Source organism: Heloderma suspectum, chromosome 6, assembly GCF_057233095.1.
Source record: "Heloderma suspectum isolate Gila_16-S chromosome 6, 16-S_ref, whole genome shotgun sequence".
Lineage (NCBI taxonomy): Eukaryota > Metazoa > Chordata > Lepidosauria > Squamata > Helodermatidae > Heloderma > Heloderma suspectum.
The window spans coordinates 6,363,321-6,377,646 of record NC_139463.1 but is presented as its reverse complement, the minus strand read 5'-3'; the positions used below and the strand labels follow the sequence as shown (position 1 = coordinate 6,377,646).

The following is a 14,326-nucleotide window of genomic DNA, read 5'->3' as shown; positions in this document are numbered from 1 at the left end:
AATTTTGTTGTATAAATCCTAATTGTTAAGAAAAAATAGGTTAAGATTATTAATTAAGCAGACTTTAAGTTGAAAGGTGTGTAAGCTTTAGACTTGAAAAGAAGAACATCTTACAAAATGGGAAAAATCCATTGAAACCAGTTAGTGTGAGCAATTTCGATAAAACAATTAGACACCTGATTTCAATAAGAGCCCCTCCCCCAAAAGTACATTTCTTTTTAGTGTCTTTGCTATTGATTCTTATAGGAATGATGTAACTTCTGGGGTGGATTCCAACATGCTCCTTCTAGGCTTTCAGTTGCTGTTTTCTTTAGGGCTGTTCACATGTCATGGCGGCATTCAATGGCAAATTGTGGATTAATTAATTAGCATCTGTCCAATTTGTAGGGACATGTGCTGTGTGCTAGTCACTTCTGTTAAAAACACGCACATGCACACCTCAGGTTGGCACAATTTGAGGTTGTCAGTATGACATGCGAACCCAGACCAATGGGTTGTTTAGAGGCTAACCAGCCCAGCAGTTAACGCTGGTTTGTTGTAACCCACAATTTGCTACCGTGATGTGTGAACCAGGTCTCTGTGTGTAAGGATGGCCTGTGTCCCTATTACACACAGACGCACCTTTCTGCGTGATTAAGAATGATGCTACCAAAAAGCATCTGTATAATGGGGGGGGGGGGACATTTTGTCTTAAATACTTGGATAATGGTGTGTTCTTTCTTGTCACATGAAGGTGCATATATATTATGATTATGTGCATGTTTATTGGTAAACAAGTCAAACTGAATCCAGTGGAAGCAACAAGTCTTGTGGCACCTTAAAAACTAAGAAATGTATTATGGCATAAGCTATCGTGGTCTATGGTCCACTCTGTGTAATTCAGGATAACACTGCCTGCATCTGATGAAGTAGTCCACAAAAACTTAAATCTTTAAGGTGCCCTAAGAGTTTTTCTGCACAAGAGTAACATGGCTACCCTCCTGGAAATGAATTTAGTGAGACTCACTCTTAGGTTACTGTGCATGATATTGCATCCATTTAGTCTCTTCTTAATTTTATTTATTTTTATTTCATTTATTTATAGTATTTCTATACTGCCTTTCTAGACCAATCAAGGTGGTTTAAAAAAGGACCAAATCATAAAAACCAGAAGCAGATAACAACAGAGTAAATATGTACCTACAGCTACAGATATATATATCCCAGCATGCTCCAGCCATGGTGGCTGGGGTATGCTGGGAGTGTAGGTCCTTTTTTTGTCTAAACATGCATAGGATTGTGCCTTAAGTGACTCTGCCCTTGCTGCTCCTTCTGCCTGGAACTACCTCCCATAACACCTTTATGATGCTGCCTTTCTCTTCCTTTGAATCCCTCTTCCAAAAAAACCCTTTCATGGAAAGCCTTTGGCACAATCCCTTAGTCCTCATCCCTTGCTGAACTAAGCCAAAATACCTGTAGCTAAACAGAACATATTCTTTCCCTGTTTATACTCGCCTCCATTATCTTCCCCCCATCCCCTGTTCTCTTTCCTGTGTTGAACTTCAGATTGTAAAACCTTTTAAATTGCCTGAGAACTGCCGTTTTGTTACCATGTAAAGCATTGTCCACATGGATTGCACTGTTATTTCACTTTAAATACTGAGGGCTATGCAATGAACATAAAACATACGAAAAGGGTAGACATCATTTTCTTCTAAACCATCACACCAAGAGTAAACTGATGAACACCAGTTAGTTTGTTTTAAATGTGCTGTGTTATATCCGGTGCTTTCCATCATTTCATCCCCTCCCCTTTTAGTATTGAGGTTGTTTTGGAATGGACTCTGATACTACATGAGAATTCTCATTGAAACCTCTTAGTACTGACCTAATTTAAGATGTTTATACAATCTTCTTATGTAGTTATTACCACAGTCATGCCTCCCCACATGCATACTTGCACGCCTCTCCATCTGGGATGTTTTCTCATCATAGACTGTATTCTAATATAAGAGGTAGATAGATACTGTATTATTCATGCAGTGCCTATAGCAATAGGATTCGTACTGGGAATCCATGGCTTTTATAAACTGTTCAAATAAAATTTGACACTGAAGCCCAGCACTCTCTATATATCTTTGAGATGTACGTTATCCCTAATTAGTGCCCCATTTCTAGGAGTTCTACTGCTATGCCTGATTGTGTGAATGAAGTACTGCACTAGCTTAGTATTCGACTCAAAGAAATATGCACTTTTGCATACGCAGCAACATTTGGAACTTTTTTTTTGCGATGTGAATGATGCAAAAATGGAATGAACATTTGAGAGACAAGGATTGCTGTAGAAAGTTGGAATGAGTTAACTAATTTCAAACCGGCTTCAGAGTGGGGTATGGAATTGAGACTGCCATGGTTGCTTTGGTGGATGATCTTCACCTGGGAATCAATAGGGAGAGTACATCCCTATTGGTTCCTTTGGACCTCTCAGTGGCATTTGATACCATTGATCATGGTATCCTTCTGGATCGCCTGAGGGGGTTGGGGGCACTCCCCTGCAGTGGTTCTGCTCCTTTCTCTCCGGACGATTCCAGATGGTGTCGCTTGGGGATAGTTGCTCCTCGAAAAAAGGAGCTGTTAAGTGGAATCCTTCAGGGCTCTATCCTATCCCCGATGCTGTTTAATATCTACATGAAACCCCTGGGAGAGATCATCAGGAGATTTGGGGCTGGGTGTTATCAGTATGCTGATGACATGAGGGAGAACAAGCTGAAGTTGAATCCAGGCAAGAGAGAGGTGCTCGCTGTGAAGGGTCCTATTTCAGGTACTGAGGTATGTCAACCAGTTCATGGATTGGGTTGCACTCCCCCTGAAGGAGCAAGTTTATAGCTTGGGGGTGCTTCTTGACCTGACCCTGCTCCTGGCACCCCAAGTGGAGGTGTCAATGAGAAGTGCCTGTTATCATCTTCAGTTGATATGCCAGCTATGCCCATTCCTGGAACATGTGGACTGGTAACGGTGGTGCACACGCTGGTAACCTCTAGGCTTGATTTCTGTAACGTGCTGTTCTTGGGGCTGCCTACGTTTCTAGTTCAGAAACTTCAGCTGGAACAAAATATGGCAGCCAGGTGGCTCTCCGGGACACCTTGTAGAGACCATATTACATCAGTTTTAAAATCTTTACACTGTCTGCCAATTTGTTTCTGGGCAAAATATAAAGTGCTGGTTCTTAACTTTAAGGCCTTACATGGTCTTGGCGCAAGGTACCTCCTCGTCGTCGTCCTCCTCCTCCTCCTCCTTATTATTATTATTATCATCATCATCATCATCAACATTTCTGTACCGCCCAATAGCCAAAGCTCTCTGGGCAGTTTACAAAGATTAAAAACATTACAAATACAGAGCACCTTCTCCCCTATGTCCCAGGCTGCATTCTAAGGTCTTCTGAGGGTTATCTGCAGCGGCTGCCTAATGTGAGATTAGCAGCCACATGCAAGAGGACCTTTTCCTTTGCCACCCCTCAGGTGTACAATGACCTGCCAGTTGAAACGCACCTGCTGACCTCTTTGAAGTTTTTAAGTGGGAATTAAAGACTCTGTTATTCCGACAGGCCTTCCCTTTTTAGAACCCTCATTCCTTTTAGTTGACTGTTACATACTGTTTTTATGCTATATTGTTTTTATTGTTGGGTTTTTTGTTAAATTGTTTTTGACTTTGTATGCCACCTAGAGCATTTGTATGCAGGCGGGTTGGAAATTGAATAAATAAATATAAATAAACAAACAAATAAATAAATAAATATCCTGTTAATACCAGAAGGTATCCATTTTCTTTATATCCTGCCTGCAGGAGACCCAGCAGGGTGAGGGTTCCGAGCATTTGCTACCTGCACAGGCTAGAGAAAGACGTTGTGTAAAGGAATGCCGACAGCCTAAAGTTCTGGGATCCCCGTCAAATTTATCTAGGAAACAAATGAGATTCCAATCCAGTGTGGTCGTCGTCATTACTAAATATACACTTATGAGAAATCTAAATGTCTACCAGCAAAATACTATGAGCATTCGAGCTAAAAATTCTGAATTCCACTTTCATGTATGCTAATATCAGGTTACCATAATCACCACAGGCTTAGTATGGATTCATCTTTTTCAAGTGGCAATAACATTGAGAGCCAAATACTGCTGTATATCGTGCATCCTGATTCACACGTTACCTCCTCTGGAAGAGATACAGTTAAAAGCCCAGTGCAACTATTCTATAACAACTGAGTTGTGCTGGATTTTAACCTTGGTTCCTTGTGCTTCTTTGCCAGCTACGTTCCCCTCATTACATTCTGTGCCACAAACAAACAGCTTAACTGGTACTGTAAATTAGATTTGTTCTTCTGACATCTTTTTTGTTTATCTGAAATGTTGCCAGAAGATAATGTTTGTTCCTTCTCTCTGTGTATTAAACCTCATTACCCATGTTCCAAGATGTAAAATCTTTTTCTCTGCTCCTAAATTTTTCCCCCAGCATCGTGGGGATTACAGCGTTTTGTCCATCATCTCTAGCATCTTAAAGTACTTCATAGAATAGTCATAGAATAGTAGGGTTGGAAGGGGCCTACAAAGCCACAAGACTTCAGTCTTCATCTAGTAATTATTAAGGCTGCATTCATCACCACCACCTGGTGAATGGAAAAGCAAGAACAACTACTGTAAGTTTGTTTAGGGTAAGGGGCAAAATGGAAATGCAGCCTGGAATGGTGCATTAAGTAGTGCTGTCATCTGAATATGAAAGACAACTTAGGGTGCAATCCTATCGAGATAGGCGGCCGCCTCCGAACTTGAAGGCGGCTGCCTATCCAAAGCAGGGTAGGAGAAGCACGGGGGGGATCGTTCCCTCCGTGCTTCTCCTGCTTTGCTTTTTCTGTTAGATAGCCGATTGCAGCTGTGTAGCTGCGGGAGCATGGAGCGGGGAGGGAGGCTGCTGTATGACACATAGAATGTGTTGTACAGGCACCTACGCCCCGGAACGCCCCAGCCACACCCCTTTCCAACCGCTCCGCACTCCTCTTGTGAGCGTGGAAGACGGAGCTGTTCCGCGCTGCTTCTGAGGCAGCACAGAAGTGCGGGCTCCGAGGTTGGTTCCTGGAAAACGACATATCCTATACTGTCTAGCCGTTGTCTAGCAGCCATAGGATTGCTCCCTCCATTGACTGATTTGCATAGATTTGGATATGAGGAGAAAAGGGATGCCAACCGCATGCAGTCTCTGCCCCCCCAGCTATTTTTGCAACCCCTGCCATCCCCACCCTCCCAGGAAAACGATTTTGCTTCCCAACCATGGCCCTTGTACTCCTTGTTTTAAAAGAAAATAGCTGCTTTTTGTCACTCCTGTACTGCCAAACTTCAGTAGAAAAAATGGTAGTGGTAACTGCAGCAGCAGGGAGGGGTGCAGACCCCATATTCACAGTGGGTTCAGAGGGTTGGGAATTAGCCCCAGCCCTTCAGAGGTTGCCCACCGATAGACTAAATGATGACTACACTCTAGGGGGCTTTTTAGTCACTTATAAGGCCTTAAAATTCACAGGTATAGTTCCTCTGCACTTGGAGGTTCAATCTGACCTGCTCTAATAAAGTTCAGAACAACTGCCTTGCTGAGTCACACCAACATTAACCTCCTATAGCATCCTGTTCTCAGCAGGAGCCAGTGGGGGCAATGTGGCCCCTCCTTGCCTCAGACAATGCAACTTTCCCACACAGTAATTAAGGATATAATGATAAAGGATATAATAATTACCTTGAGGCTTTGTTGGGTCTCCTTCTCCCCCCCGCCCCAATAGAGAGTGGATGTACTGACCTCACTAAACTATCAACTGTCCTCCTCCAGTGGAGACAGGCATGCAGTATGCAAGATTTTGCTTGTGTCTCCCACCACTCCAGTCTGACTATCACCTTGTACAGGCAAGCAGCACTTTGAGCTCAGCTTTGTTACTTCTTGTTGGGCCCACCAAGGCAAGGATCCACCAGAAAGCTGTAAGTTCAGCTCTGTTCCCCCCCCCCCGCCCCCAAAAGGACACTTTGAACTGGAATCAGTTTTCTTGAGGACAGTGCCCAATTAACTGTGTCCCTATTTTTTAATTGATCCACTGAAGTTTAATCAGGTCTTATAGGCCCCTTCCAACCCTACTCTTCTATGATTCTGTGATGAATCAATGAATTGAATTACCGTTGGAGGCCTGATATTTAAAATGCAAGCTACAAAGCATAGTTTCTATCAGCTTCTCCGTACAGGTAGGCGGGCATCTTCATAATGGATTGAAAAGTAAATTGCAGTGTGATACCTTGTTGAAAATGTCCTTATAAACTAAATGTGAAGTATTAGATCTATTATAATGGTTTTGATGGTAAATTGGAGCTTTATTCAGTTACTCTAGAATAATATGAGGTTGGCTGTTTTGCTTCATAATTTTTCCAAGCATGCAGTAGTGTGTAGACCTAAAACAAGTTCTATGGTAATGCCAGGATGAAATAAAACAATTACATATGAGAGTTGTAGAGGACCAGGACCAGGTATTCATTCTCAGATACGTATTATCCCAGCTTTGCAAATAATCAAGGGTTGGGAGTTCTTCACTCAGATGAGGGCAGAGCACATAGCTGTTTGATTCCTAGGAAGGAACTGAGAGAGAAGGAGCCTCAATTCTAACACTTGTTGTGTTACAGGGCAACTGAACACATGCAGGTCTGTGAATGGTTATTTTCGAGACAGGTATCCAGTCATAGAATCATAGAATAGTAGGGCTGGAAGGGGCCTACAAGGCCATCGAGTCCAACCCCCTGTTCAATGCAGGAATCCAAGTCAGAGCATCCCTGACAGATGGCTGTCCAGCCTCGGCTTGAATGCCTCCAGTGTGGGAGAGCCCACCACCTCCCCAGGTAATTGGTTCCATTGTCCTATTGCTCTAACAGTCAGGAAGTTTTTCTGACAGTCAGACAGAAGAATATCTGAGGCCAGCCTGCCTATTAGGCTGTTGGAAATGTAGTTCAACTGCTGGGTTGAAGGGCTGATGAAGGGCTAATCTGGAACAGGGAAGGTTTCAAGTTGTGGAGAGATGCATTACTTTGTCCCTGTCTAGATTACCGAAATGCCTGTCACTGTAGCAGTGATTTGAGCACTTCTTGAACACTTCTTGTTTTGCTTGATAATATCCCGCCTTCCCATTTCCCCCCAGGCCTTCAGATATCTGTGCTAGCCATAGGGGAGCCCCAAGTACAAGCTTGCTTTGTCCACTCCAGAACAAAACATGTATTTTGGATTAGCGGCTCGTGGCTAAGTGAAGGCTTCCCTATGTTAGTAGATGTAACAGCTGATCTCTTAGTAGGCTGGCTTGGTTGATCCCCATTTTTGTTTTGCATTTCATCTCATTCCTCTTACCACAGAAGTCCTGCTAGGTATGTTGATGTCATTTGGGGGGGAAGTAATGAAATCTTTCATGTTTCATCTAAGAAATGCATACCCAGAGTAGATTGTCAGTATTATTCCCATAAAATATGGACATGGGTGGCTTGGTGTTTATTGCATGGGTGGCTTGGTGTTTGTTACTGTTGATTCATTCAGTTTCATAAGTTAGTTCACCTCTTCTCCAAGGAAATGTGGAGGTTTTATATATCCTTTAATCTGTAGCTGCTATATCCTTGTTCCTTGAGCAGAAATATTGGTTATACAGGAGTGTGAATCTACTATCAGTAGGACTTCTCATCATAACCTTCTAATCCAGAAAACAATACGAACTGATATGTTCTCACCAGTCCCCTCCCACTGTTTTCTGTGTGTCAGCTTCTGGGAAGCAAATCTTTGTGGGCTTAAAATGGCCACAGGCCTTAGGTTGCCAACTCCTGCTTTAAGAAAGGCTCCTCATTCTGGAGGCTGCACATGCAGCTGTTTCGGTTACTTTTCAGGACGGGGAAAAAGGGAGAAGCATCTGGCTTCAAGTTATTTCCTTGTTAATAAGAAATGTTGCCATTTATTGCAGTGAGGGGAGAACAGGAATATGTTTTAAAATTAGCTGTACTCCCTCCACCCCCTTTAGAGAAGGAGGCATGGTATTTGTTGAAGTAGGAAGAATGCTGTCAAGAGCCACGTGTTTAGAACGCCACAGGCAGAGTCCTTCTCCAGTTCTTCTTTCCTATGTGAATAATATTTTTCTCCAGTTAAGCTACATCCTAATGTTCATGGCTTCAGATTCTACTGGACTTTGTGTAAATTACCGGGCCCATCACTGTGTTGCCAGACACCCATTTGCTTATTACTGTCTAATTATTCCTTCACTCCATAGCTCTGTAAATCAGGGATGGTCACCTAAAGCTTAATATTGGCACCTAGGAATATGTAACATTTTTTCAGCCCTGCTTGGGCTATAGCAGATGTCCTTTATTTCAGAATTCTAAAACTGGACAGAGAATATGCCAGATTGCTCCCCCCACCCAGAAACCTAAAAGCCTGTACTTTGCTCCCCGCCTCCTTTGGGGCGGTAAGGAAAGGAAGATGCTTCCCAGCCTACCTCCTCTTCCTCTCTCTCTCTCTCTCTCTCTCTCTCTTTGCCATGCATAGGAAACTGAAGGTAGGCCCTGTGCAAAGCCAACACCTTTGGTTGCTCTAGTAAACAGTCAGTACAGAACGTACTGTGAAGGAGGGGTGAAATGTTCAGTCAGTCTCCAGCAGATGAGAAGTTGACATTTGTTTTTGTTTTTTGAACAAGCCAAAGCCAGAAGCTGTAAACAAGAATGCGAAAGGGCTTCCTCGTAGTGACTAAACCTTGGCGCAAACATGTTACCTCAAACAGTGAGCAACTACCACAGTATGGTTTGCCAGTTAATCTGAGAAAGATGTCAGCGTACTGTCTCCGCTGCCTCCCTGTGATGAGTGCTTGAAAAAGACTTTCCATGTGATTAACCCTTTGAAACTCATTTTCTTTCCACAGATTACCTTGCTAACCATGGCCGTTTGAGCGAGTCTGAAGCCAGGCGCAAATTCTGGCAAATTCTCTCTGCTGTCGAATACTGTCACAGCCGGAAGATTGTGCACCGTGATCTCAAAGCTGAAAACCTCCTGCTTGATAACAACATGAATATTAAAATAGCAGGTACCTCAAAGATTTTATTCTTTTTGTGTTGGAGTCTGAGGTGTAAATCTCTCTCTCCTCTCACCTTTGCCAACTTCCTGTGGCAATACTAGAGGAAGACGAAAGATGGAGAGGCTTGACTGATCACGTTCTTTGTGTTGTGGGTGATGTAGGATGTTGGCACTAAGGTCTTGCTAAAAATAGCCCCTACGTCTATATTTTTATCTTCTTGGGAAAATGGCAATAATTTCGTAGGGTTTTATTAATTTTTGTAGTGTCATGACAACGCGCTAAACTTCCAGATGTGCAGGTTACAAATTAATTAAATAATTCTTCAGTATTAAAAAAAAAGAAGAAGAAGCGGCTCAGAATGGAAACTTTCTGAGTTATTTTAGCACACTTGATTTAATTTTAATTACAAATTTAGACACAGCAGATGTTCCTTGCATAGGATAATTTTCTTTTGCCTCAGTATAATGCGAAGGATCCTTGGATTGCCAGACCAGAATTTCAAAAATGAGGGACACTCTAAGGCAGAACAATTTTAAGCTGCTGAGAGTTCTATAGAGCTGTGGAGTTCTTGGAATAAAAGATGTCTGGCAGTGTTTCCAGATGGTGCTTAGCTCCAAGGAGGAGGGAATAATGGCTGTTTAAGACTTCTTAGCATTTACTTATGTAGGAATAGACAACGACAGGAAAAGAAGAGCAGCTGCAGCAAAAGAAAAGTTTGCAGTAAAGTTAACACAGACAAACACTAACTCACTGCAAATGGGGGGATAATTATCTTATATAGCCCATATGCACTGCTGCAGTGAACACAAATTCCCCAGGCTGACTTAATGGGCGTCATGAAAGTCTTCCTCCTTCATTTAGAAATTGCTCCTATCTTTGAGGGATCTCTTTATACTTAGGAAACCATGGGCTTAGAACTTGCATGTAGAACCCTTTGCAATATACACTGGGCAGGAAATGGGATACAAGTGCTATATTGAGAAAGAATTTAGTGACATTCAGTGGATGATAAAGCTTTGAAACATTAATCTTAACACTGAAAGATTTGGAAGAAAGTAAAATTTGTTTCTGCAGTAAAATGGCTACTTAAGAGAATACTAGAATGAAATTTTCTTTTGCAGGGAAGGTAGAATAATCAGTATTTTGTTCTTGTACCTCTGAAGCAAATGGATCAGTGACATACAAAGAACTATTTTGAACACCAGTGGTATTTTTTTTCACCCCGTTATGACTGGAAATTTACATTGTAAAGCAGAAGTCGGGAAATGGGGAAGTGTTCAGTTCCTCAGACTATATAGTTTGCAGTGCTAGCTAAAATTAGGCTATTTCCAGATCTCCTTTTGCGCATCTCTTAGGGCAGAAAAGGAAGGATTGAAGGATAGCCAAACTACCGAGGAAAAGACCAACATATATCTTGTTTGTATCAATGAACTATGTATTTCATGTTGTGACAAGAACCTTCCCCACCCTCTTCTGCAACAGGAGCATCACTTTATTCATCAACTGAAGTTCCCCTTCTAGTGTTGTCCATTGTAAGATACCTCAGGTGCCATGAGAATGAACTTAGAAATGCCTTTGGCAGGCTTTGGTGTACCTGCACAGTGGGTGTCTTGATTTTTCATACATCTTTCCACCTAGGGGATGCTTGTTCTATTCTGGTGCAAACCAGCTTAGTTCTATTTATTGTGATGCTTGTGGGTGTCTGTATACTGCCAAGTCTTCAGTGCTGAAGAAATCAACACTGAAATGAAATTATTAGGACAGCCTGATCTAAAGGCTCAAAGTTTACATTGTATATGAACAACAGTCATCTGCTTGCTTTATGTACTCACTACATTTTATTCTGCCCATCCTTCAAACATATATAGCTTTGGTTCCTCCCATCATTTTATTCTCACAGTAACCATGTCAGGTAGGTTAGGCTGTGTAAATGGCCCAAAGTGACAACACAGGGATTGGATGCTGGCTATCCCCCACTTTGAATCCAACACTCATTCCACCACATTGCACTGTCTTCTGATCTGTATTCCATAAGAACGAAAGAGTCCTGTGGGATCAAACCAAAGGCCCATCTAGTCCAGCACCCTGTTACCAACAGTGGCTACCCCAGTGCTTCCTAGAAGCTTACAGTGAGGTTGAAGGCAGTAGACCCTTCCCTGTCATGACATGTGAACCCTGTCATTGCCTCTGAACATGGAGTTTTTATTTAGCTATCATGGTCCATTGTCATTGATAGAGTTATCCCCCATTAATTTGTCTAATTCGCTTTCAAAGCCATCACAAACCAGTGTCCATCGCAACATCATTTCATACCGTTTATGCTCAGTATATGAACTATGTATTTTTGAATGGCCTTTGGGACTCCTTTTTGAAATGTAACAGTTATTGTACCTGTGTGATGTTGGATCTGTCTTGTCTGCTTTGAAGATCTTGTTTGCTCTTCTCTAAAGCTATCTACCCAAATTAATACTGACCTTATTTTTAAATATTGAATCTCTTTCCTTTCTGAAAAGACCATGCATTTTCTAGTTAATATTTGTCCAGGCATTTTCCCTGAATAATCAATACTTAATTACCATTCCGTAATTACTTCTCATTCAGACTACTGTAATGCAACCTATGTGGTGCTACCCTTGAAAACTGTTCAGAAATAACAGCTAGTGCAAGATGCAGCGGTCAGACTAATGTCTGACATGTGCTTTAGAGACCATATATCACTATTCTTGAACCAGCTACACTGGCTCCCAATTTGTTTCTGAGCCCAGTTCAAGGTGCTGATTGGAGCCAGGGTATCTGAAAGATTTCCTCATTCCGTATAAGCCCGCATGTAATTTGAGGTCTCCATTGGAGGCCCTGTTGCACATCCAACCACCAAAAGAAGTTAGGTTGGTGGGTATACGAGACAGAGCCTTTTCTTTTCTTTTTTAAAATACTTTTCATTCTATTTTTTAACTTTATAAATGAAATAGAGCCTTTTCTGTAGCAGCAACCTGGCTGTGGAACTCCCTCCCAAGGGAGGTCAGGTTGGTTTCATCCCTACTGTGTTTTAGGCTGGCAGTAAAAACAACTGTTTCAGCAGTCATTTGATTTATTATTTTTAGCCTGTTTTAAATAATTTTTGTTTCTTTTTTTATTCTGTGGTGATTGTATTCTGTTATGGTAATGTTTTAAATTGTACATTGCTTTGAAGTGGGCATAAAAGTGATTTATAAATAAAAATAAATTATTACTACTACTACTATTACTAATAATAATGACAAGGAAATTAACCAAAAGCTCAGTGTCTGGTAATCTTAGATGGATGCAGATAGCAAACTACTGCATGGATCTTACTGCAGCGGAGCATGTGGCCAGTTCATACACTGATTATTTGTGTGGTGATTTTTATCAGTCTGCTTTTACCCCAGATTTGTGATCTGTTTGGTAAAATTCTCTTAACACTTGTGAGGACAATATGGATGACTGACTTGGCAAGCTCTGATTTATGTGCTGTGGTAGGTTTACTGGTAAATGATTGTCTGACTTCTGTATCAGTTCTCAGGTGGGGTGAGGTATGGAGCGTGTGCCAGAAAGAACAGCTAATAATTTTTGTCAGACTCCAAATTCCTTGGGAGAGAATACAGTCCTCTTGGTGTTCTGAGAAAATACTCTTCTGTTGAGGTTTCGTAGCCTTTTGAAGAGTATGTGAAAAGTATCCATCTTATTTATTTACAATATTTATATACCACCTCACATCAAAGATTTCAGAGTGGTGAACAGCAAGATAAAAGAATAAAACCCCATAATTAAAACAATGAAAACGTTTTAAAAGAACAGATTCTGAACTTAATAAACTGCAGCTCGTCACGCGGGGAAGGCCTCTCGAAATAACAATGTCTTCAGGAGGCGCCGAAAGCAACGCAACGTTGGTGCCTGCCTGACCTCCAAAGGCAGGGAGTTCCAAAGGAAAGGGGTCACCACGTTGAAAGCTCTTTTCCTGGTGAACTACAACCAGGCTATAGGTCCATGTGGAACCACCAGGAGCAAGCCCTCCGATGACCTGAGTGACCGGACAGGTTGGTAAAGAAGAAGGTGCTCTCTCGGGTATCCTGGTCCCAAGTTGTTTAGGGCTTTGTACACTAGTACCTTAAACCTGGCCCAGTAGCGAATAGGCAGCCAGTGCAGTTCCTCAACAAAGGAGTTATATGCTGAAAAGGGGCAGCTGCTGGCAACAGCCGAGCTGCTGCATTCTGCACTAGCTCCAGCTTCTGGACCAGCCTCAAGGGCGGCCCCACATAGAGTGCATTGCAGTAACCCGGTCTTGAGGTTAGTAATGCCTGTACCACTGTGGCCCAGCTATCCTTGTCCAGGAGAGGCTGTAGCTGGCAAACCAGCCCAAGCTGGTAAAAGTACTCAGAGCTACTGTGGCCACTTGGGCCTCCAGCGACAATGATGGATCTAGGAGTACCCCCAGACTACAAACCTGATCTTTCAGAGGGAGTGCAACCCTGTCCAGAACAGGCAATGAGCCTATCTCCCAGACTCGGGAGCCACTCACCCACAGGGCTTCTGTCTTGCCAGGATTCAGCTTCAGTTTATTGGCCCACATCCAGCCCATTACTGAGTTTAGGCACTGATCCAGGACTTGCACAGCCTGTCCTGATTCAGATGTCACAGGGAGATAGAGCTGTGTGTCATCAGCATACTGATGCCACCGCTCCAAATCCCCTAATGACTGCTCCCAGCGGCTTCATATAGATGTTAAACAACATTAGGGACAGGATGGTACCCTGCGGAACCCAATACCTCAATTGCCAAGGGGCTGAGGAATGTAACCCAGTGTTACTCTCTGAAATTGGCCCATAGGTAGGGCCGGAACCACTGTAACACAGTGCCTCCGATACCCATCCCACAGAGTCGATTGAGGAGGATACCATGGTCAATGGTATCAAAAGCTGATGAGAGTTCGAGCAGAATTAACAGGGTTGCACTCCCCCTGTCCCTTCTCGATAAAGGTCATCAGGGTGACCAAGCCTGTCCCATAACCAGATTAAAACCCAGACTGGAATGGATCTAGATAATCAGTATCCTCCAAGAGTGCCTGCAGTTGCTCCCAGACAACCTTCTTGAGTACGTTCCCTAAGAAAGGGGTATTTGTGACTGGGTGGTAGTTGTCTAATACGGTTGGGTCCAGGTCCAGGCTTCTTCGGGAGTAGCCACACTACTGCCTCCTTAAGGACAGCAGGGACC

General features: G+C 42.7%; 1 protein-coding gene across 2 annotated transcripts in view; it reads left to right on the top strand.

Annotated features, from left to right (window-relative positions):
• SIK2 (salt inducible kinase 2) overlaps positions 1 to 14,326 on the top strand; it is a 93,667-nt gene that overhangs the window by 37,704 nt on the left and 41,637 nt on the right. For both annotated transcript variants that reach the window (XM_084803536.1, XM_084803535.1), the window contains exon 4: positions 8,945 to 9,106. In XM_084803536.1, the coding sequence (XP_084659662.1) occupies positions 8,945 to 9,106 (162 nt within the window). The remainder of the gene's footprint in view (positions 1 to 8,944; positions 9,107 to 14,326) is intronic.